Raw genomic sequence first — 8,249 nt, forward strand, 5'->3', positions numbered from 1 at the left:
GAAGTTTGAACTAGTGTGTTATAACCTGTGTAACTCATTTTATTTCACAAGTTGATGAACATTTTGGGTCATTGTAGTTGCATCACTACTTCTTGTCACCTGTGAGCAAAGAATTTATTTGACTAATTGCAATATCTGTAATGTTGTGGGATGTTCTTTTTTTTTTTTTTTTTTTTTTTTTTTTTTACATATTGACACATTCTTAATATTGTACACCCTGAAGTGTATAGAATTGTCTCCAGCATGAGGTAATATGCCTATGGGTATATGTGTAAGCTTGTGTACATAGATATGGAAGTAGAAATATTCTTACGTAGAATTTTAGATGCTGATCTAGTATTAGTTTTCATCATGATTATGTCAGATCATTTTATGTACAGCTACGTACACTTGACTTTAGTCTGGATGCCAATGTGATCTCTAACTAAATGTGATTAAGATGTAAATCATAATGATACCGTATAGGAACTAGACTAACCTCACTTATACATAGAGACAATTCAATATACTTACTGATAGTATTCCAGGAATCACATCAAGAGTGAGTCATAAAATGTAAAGAAGTGTCCTACAATATGCTTTGTGGGGAAACAACTCTGTCAAGATTATCTAAGGCCTAAAAGAAATAATTATTTGGTTCCGGTTACCCGACCCAACTAGTTTTTTACTGCTAATATAAAACTGTTCTTCCAAGCTGTAATGGCTGTACATCTGATAGGAAGAAATAAACAACACAGAGACTATTTGGAAAACAATGGAAAACCTGAACTAGACACTCACATAAGAAAAAAAATACATAATAAAATAACGAGTCTACCTACCTCACCTATTCTAAAATTGAGTGTAATTGGAACTACACAATTTTTTTTATTAGGCCTTAGAGTGTTGTGGCTATAGTACACTATAGCTAGTAACAACTATTACAGCTTTGTGGTGAAACAACTCTGTCAAGATTATCTAACAGTGATGTGGCTATACTACTGTAGTGAAAGCTATTCCAGTCATGTAGGGATTTCTAGGCTCTTGCCTTTGCCCAAATGAGGCTTGCTTAAAGGCCCATTGGGATTACAATCTGAGTAAAGAAAACAGATGTCTGAAAGATGTATGGTAAAAGTTGAATGAGAGAAAATTCTTGTCCACTTTTTATAGCTTCACTGCTATATCATTAATATGAGAACCTGTGGTTGAATCCATTGCCTGGAATAGAAACTGAAACATATGGCAGAGACTAGTAATTTAGGTTATAGTCATGAGGTAATACAGCAATTTATATCCAATGGAAATTGTACCAGTGTACTTAGAAAATGCAGCAATGTATTTAATTGACTTGTGTCTGATTATTTTCTAATAAAGTATTTGTTTTTAAGGCCCACCTATCTTGTGTTTTTTATTTGTCCAGGTAGGTACTTGGGTGGGTTGGGGGTTGGGGTAGGTACTTGGGTGGGGTGGGGTAGGTACTTGGGTGGGGTGGGGGTGGGGGTAGGTACTTGGGTGGGGGTAGGTACTTGGGTGGGGTGGGGTGGGGGTAGGTACTTGGGTGGGGGTGGTGGTGGTGGTAGGTCAATGTCAATGTCAATGCAAGTCAGAAACTGCAGTGCATACTCCTTACTATGGGAGTACTCCCACCCTGAGACAATAGCTGTACACATCGTTCACTTTACAGGGCATTTATTTTAACACTATGTATGTTCATCATGGAAGTACGATGATTCATATACAAATTCTCTTTGTCCATTTTTTATTGAGAAACGACATATTTTGAACAAATCACTTGTCCTTCAGTGTCTAACTGGATCTCACAGAATGATCCAAATTTGATGGAGGGTGTTGAGTAACCCCACACCTCTGGTTACTCAATTCAACACCTCCAGTAAATTTGGATCATTCTGTCAGATCCAGTTAGACACTGAAGATGGACAAGTGATTTGTTTGAAGCATGTCTGTTTCTCAATCTAAAGTGGAAGAAGAGAACTTGTGTATAGAGCATTTATTTGAAAGCAAACTGTTCAATTTATGAAACTTGGGACTCAAGCTAACAAATGTTAACTGAATTGATGTATGGAAAAATAATCTATGACTGAGCAAAAATGTTCAAGTTGATCGGCATTAATTTTAAAAAGTGAAAACATTCTCTTTCTAGTAAAAGCACACCTACACAAAGCGCAGGCAAAATTCCAGTGTTACAATCTTTTGATACTGTATATATAATGTTATATATTTGTCTCATCTAAAATTAGTATCAGATTATTTGTGTATCATCCACTGAGCTCTCTGTAACATCAGATAAAGAACGGATTTACTTTTGAGGTTGTTAATGAAGGGATACACTTATACATTACAGCTGATCGTCCTAAAGTTGCAATAATGCACTTCTTGTCCATACATTTCTTCGGAAAACAAAGGAAAAATTTCAGGCGTTCTAGAGGACGCTGTTACATACCTGTGAGGGCGCTATATTTGTTCTTTGGCAGGGGGTCACATACAGATCGAGCCAATCTTGAATGATCTTTTTGTTTACACAACGTACTTTAAGAATTTATTTAAGGTTTCAGTTTCAAAATATTTTTTTTCAATGTTTATATGCATCCAGTATTGTTTTATCTGTTTTCAAACTTACCGTTTAAATTGAAGTATTTCAATTACAAGAGTGACACCCCCGTTTGAAACATTTCCAGGTCAGGAGTCGAGCTCGAGTCGAGCCGTCAGAATACAAAGTGTGGAACGCCATACCCATACTTTATAAATTTGCAGAGTAAGGTGAGTCTATAGTTTGGGTATATTATGCATCTGTAACGGTGAAACCATCATTCCATGGGTAAACTGTGAAAATGTAAAATAACCGAGGAGGTGACGTCAGCATCGCCTTGCTGCCTTGATTTGCAACCGTGCTTAAAATCAAATATGATATAGCAATGAATCAATGGAATGTCGACCATTGTATTATCAATGTGTGTGTGTGTGTGTGTGTGTGTGTGTGTGTGTATAAAATTATATATATAAATATACATTGTATTATAAATGTCCCTATGTTATATATATATGTGTGTATTATATATATCTGTGTGTGTGTGTATACTAGATAACTATATACAGATCCCAAATAATGTACAAATTAAAATAAATATAAATATGTGTGTGTATAAAATAGATAGATAGATAGATAGGTAGATGGAGAGTCAGGCTGTAACTAGCACTGACGAGTTTTGGGTGGGCGTGGCTTGCATAATTAAGGATAATTTGTATAATTAATGAGATTGACACATAGTGAAGCCCTTTTAATAGTAGGCACCCTGTCAGGCCTAATCAGTCTTTGTATGTCACTTGTATTTGATCTTGAGGCAGACTTTGGACTTGAAGGAAATGACACACACACACACACACACACACACACACACACACACACATTACAGCTGCTTGTAATTAGGGCAATTCATTCAAGATGCTGATATGCAAATTACAGTGTATGTATACATTGTAGCACCACTTTCAAGTCTGAATGTAAGTCACATGTGGATGACATGTCATTGGACTTGTTAAGATACAGCTGTTGGTGGTAATTTAAAATTTGGCATGGAATAGATTTTTCACACTGCCATTTGACTAGACGTGAGTGGCGAGGTAAATAGATCAGGAGAAGGCTGGATTCATTTTATGTAGGATATTTCACATCTGTTCTACTTGTCTTTTACATTCTCTTTTGCATTAGTCTAGGTCCAAACTGGTACCGTATTATGTATTGTTGAGATGCAAGACAATGGAGTGAACGACGACAATGCCATGGAGGAAAACACAAATTGTCTGTTTGCTGATGATGATATTCTTAAAGCTATGTGTATACAAAACAAAGAATATGTTACAACTACAGACAGCATGTCATTGTTAACGGAGAGTAAAGAAATACTTGGTGAAGTACAAAAGAAAGAATGTGGTCAAAATGCAAAAAGTGGTCTAAAATTGCTGGGGAATGAGCAAGTACCAGGTGTGATGCAAAACAACGGATTTGGCCAAAACACAGAAAGTGGTCTACCATTGCGAGGTAGTGAAGAAGAACAAGTAGGTGTGGCACAAAACAAGGAATTTGACCAGTATACAGGAAGTACTCTTGCAGTGCTAGGTAGTAAACAAGTACCTGATACTGAACATAACAAAATATTTGGCCAAAATACAGGGAGTACTCTACCAGTGGTGGGTAGTGAACAAGTATCTGGTGCTGAACAAAACAAAAAATTTAGCCTACATGCAGACTGTGGTCTACTAGTCCAGGATGGTGAAGAAGCATCAGGTGTGCTGCAAAACAAAGAATTTGGCCAAAACACAGAAAGTATTGTACCAGTGCCGGGTAATGAACAAATACATGGTGTCAAACAAGAGATAGAATTTTGCCAACATGTAGACAGTGGTGTACCAATGAAGGGTAGTGAACAAGTGTTTTGTGTTGAGCAAAAGAAAGAATTTGGCCAAAACACAGAAAGTACTATACCATTACCAGATCATGAGCAAGTACAAGGTGTGGTAAAAAACAAGGATTTTGTCTCAAGTACAGAAAAGTCTCCATCATTCTTTGGTGGTGAACAATCAGATTCGGAACAAAATATTGATGAACATACTATTTCAAGGAAATCTGAAGTCTTGAACATAAAACAAGAACCTTTATCGTCAGACATCACAGATGATGAAGGCGATACAATAAACTATACAAAACCCAAGACTTCGTGGACTCCAGTAGAGTTACTGACAAACCTTAAAAGACTAACAGAAACACTGAAAGAGCAATCTGGAAAAGTACTCCAGCAACAAAAAGTCGAAAAAGAAGTGAAAAGAAAGCGACGGGCAAAAGTACAACAGGGAACTTCTTGTGAAGTATGCGGAAAGATTTTTCTTAATGCAACTAAAATGATGCGACACATGAAGTTGCATTATGTACGTTCTGAATCTGATAAAGTCTTTAAATGTGAGCTGTGTTTTAAACATTTCACAAATAAATATGCTGTGCATTCACATGTAAAGATGATTCACAATAGTGGTAGGCCATTTGAGTGTCTGAAATGTGATAAGTGCTTTGTATCGAACAAACTTCTTAAACAGCACATCAAATCTCATAATCCTGGGTTTAAGCCGAAGCAGTGTGGGTTGTGTTACAAGGTCTTTAAAAGTCGTATGACATTCAGTCGACATAAAATTGTACATATGGAAAAACGTCCCATCTATAAATGCAATGACTGTGATAAAGAATTTTCAACCAGGGATGGTCTGGCTAAACACAGAAAGAATATTCATGTAGTTACTGCTTTCGTAAAACAAGAAGCGCTTGATACAGTTCCAGGAAGGCAGGCTATGATTGGTGCACATAATGTAAAACAAGAAGTGCTTGATACAGATCCTGTAAGACAGGATATGATTGGTGCAGAAACTGTAAGACATGATGTGATTGGTGCAGATGTTTTGAAACAGGAGGGGACTGATGAAGGTACCACAGGACAGGATGGTACTGGTTCATACATAAACTTCACAGACACCAATGTAAAAGAGTATGAATGCATTGAATGTGGCAAGTGTTTTGAATCCAACTCACTTTTGAACCAGCATGCCGTCTCTCACACTGTAACTCAGCCAATACAGTGTGAGAAGTACTATAGAGTCTTTAGAAGCAGTGACACGTTACGGAAACACAAAATTGTGCACATGAAGCAGCGCCCTACCTATAACTGCAGTGACTGTGAGAAGGTATTTACAACAAGAGACGGTCTGACTAAACACCGCAAGAATATACATTTAGCAACTGCTGTCGTGCAGGATGCAGATTTTGTAAGCCAGTATATGATTGGTGCAAAACAAGAAATGATTAGTGGAGATTATGAAAGATGGCATGTGATTGGTGCAGATGCTACAAAACAAGAAGTGGATAATTCAGAATCTGTAAGCCAAGATATGATTGGTGCAGATACTAGGAAACAAGAAGTGGTTGGTTCAGATTCTGTAAGACAGGATATGATTGGTGCAAATCAAGAAGGGGATAGTGCAGACTCTGTAAGACCTGATATAATTGGTAAAAAGCCATTTGAATGCCTTGGGTGCAACAAATATTTTGCATCATATTCACTTTTTAAACAGCATGCCAACTCTCACACTGGATCCCAGCCAAAACAATGTGAACAGTGTCATAAGATATTTAAAAGCAGTGAAACGTTACGTAGACATAAAGTTGTACATATGGAGCAGCGTCCTATGTATAAATGCAACGACTGTGATAAGGTATTTTCAACAAAAGACGGTCTGGTTAAACATAGAAGAAATATACATTTTCGTACTGCTGTTGTTCAGGAAGGGCTAAGTGCTGATTCTGTAAGACAAGATTTGATTGGTTCAGATGCAACACAGGAAGTTGTTGGTTCAGATTTTGTAAGAGAGGATATGATTGGTGCAGATGCAACAAAACAGAAAGTGATTTTTGCAGATTCACTCGTAAGACAAGATATGGTTGGTTCTAAGCCATTTGAATGCCTTGAGTGTGGCAAATGTTATGCATCGAACACACTCCTCAAACGACATGCCATCTCACATACTGGATCCCAGCCAAAGAAGTGTGAAAAGTGCCACAAGATATTTAAAAGCAATGAGACATTACGTAGACACAAGTTCGTGCACATGGAGAAGCGTCCAGTCTTCAAATGCAAAGAGTGTGGGAAAGAGTATGCTTCACGAGATGGTCTGGCCAAACACAAGGTATTACATCTCAACTTGTTGTTTACTTGTGAACTTTGCAGCAAAGGTTTCAAGAAAGAAGATTACCTCAAAGATCACATGGCAAGGCATAGTACAGAGAAGAGGCATATCTGCGACATCTGTGGAAAGCAGTTTATCAGAAAAGAAGATGTGACTCGTCATAAACGTATTCATTCCGTGCCAAAAGATGGTGTAGTGTGTTTGGAATGTGGTAAAACATTTAAGTATAGAAAGAGTTTGAAGTGTCACATGAAATGTCATTCAGGGGAACGTCCATGCTCACAAAAAGTAAATATATTGAAAGGTAAAATGAGGACACGTGTACCACAAAAAAACTGTGTGTGTCCTGTGTGTGACAAGACTTTAAGTAAAACAAGCCTAGAATATCATTTTTTGACTCATTCTACTGATCGACCATTTCGATGTGAGCAATGTGAAAAAGCATTTAGATGTAAGTTGCAGCTGGATAATCACGTAAAAAGGATTCATGGTAAAGAGAGGCCATTCCAGTGTGAAAAATGTGGCAAAACATTTCCACTGATAGAAGCACTTAAACAACATCAGAAGTTAGAAACTCAAGGGTCAATATATCAGTGTGAATACTGCGGCAAGACTATGAAATATAAATGGATCTTAGTAGATCATCTGCGTATGCATAGAAATGAAAAACCATTTAAGTGTAAATATTGTAATAAAGTATTTCACTTGAGGACAAGTTGGCATAGACACGTCAAGCATTTGCATGAGTTTGAAAGTAACATCGTTTGTTGCAACAAGTGTGGGAAATCTTACCGAAGTAAACAGCTCTTGAAAGAACACATGGATAGGGTCCATTGTCAAGAAGTGTTCCCTTGCATGGTGTGTGGGAATATATTCAAGTCAAAGAAATATCACAAGAGTCATATGAAAATTCATAAGTGATACAAAGACATGATTTGGACGCTTTGCTGTGACTATGGTTATTTCTACGCTGGAGTTATTTTAGCTGAATATGCACAAATTTTTTCCATTCATGTAATGTATGTGAAGCAACTAATATGCTGTGAACCTGAATAATCGATTTTCTTGTACCAAGATGCTTATCATTCTGATTATTGAACTCATTTTTGCACTTCGGAAAAAGTTTCAAAACTGTCATGCCTTCAATGATAACAGTTTACTACTGAGATGTTGATAAGTTGATTAAAAGTACTCCTAATGTGATATTAGCATACAGTGCTGGGTTTCTGGTTTGTAGTTTAATGTGCTTACCATGTTGCATAGACTGTAAGATACGTTGTGACGTTTCACCCTCACTGGCCTCTCACACGACGTGGTAGAGGTTTACCGATGTGTGAGGGTGCACCGTCATGGCGTACCTTACAGACTACATGTTACATTGTATCGTTTGCTGTAATGTGGCTGCTACAATTTTCACCATGGTTTTTACATCATACCTCAATGTAACGATATTGCATTTATGAATGTTCATTTGGGGGGGGGGGGGTTTATGATGTAAAGGAACTCAGTTAATTTATTGAGCTTGT

General features: G+C 37.2%; 1 protein-coding gene across 1 annotated transcript; it reads left to right on the forward strand.

Annotated features, from left to right (window-relative positions):
* The first annotated feature begins 6,041 nt into the window (after window positions 1-6,041).
* Window positions 6,042-7,823, forward strand: LOC144450475 (uncharacterized). Its single transcript, XM_078141091.1, has one exon. The coding sequence runs from the start codon at window positions 6,211-6,213 to the stop codon at window positions 7,642-7,644; it is 1,434 nt and encodes a 477-aa protein (XP_077997217.1). The 5' UTR covers window positions 6,042-6,210; the 3' UTR covers window positions 7,645-7,823.
* Window positions 7,824-8,249: the final 426 nt, after the last annotated feature.

Source organism: Glandiceps talaboti, chromosome 20, assembly GCF_964340395.1.
Source record: "Glandiceps talaboti chromosome 20, keGlaTala1.1, whole genome shotgun sequence".
NCBI lineage: Eukaryota > Metazoa > Hemichordata > Enteropneusta > Spengelidae > Glandiceps > Glandiceps talaboti.

Excerpts from the sequence above, each read along its gene's own strand:
- LOC144450475 (XM_078141091.1), top strand. The coding sequence starts at position 6,211 with ATGGAGCAGCGTCCTATGTATAAATGCAACGACTGTGATAAGGTATTT.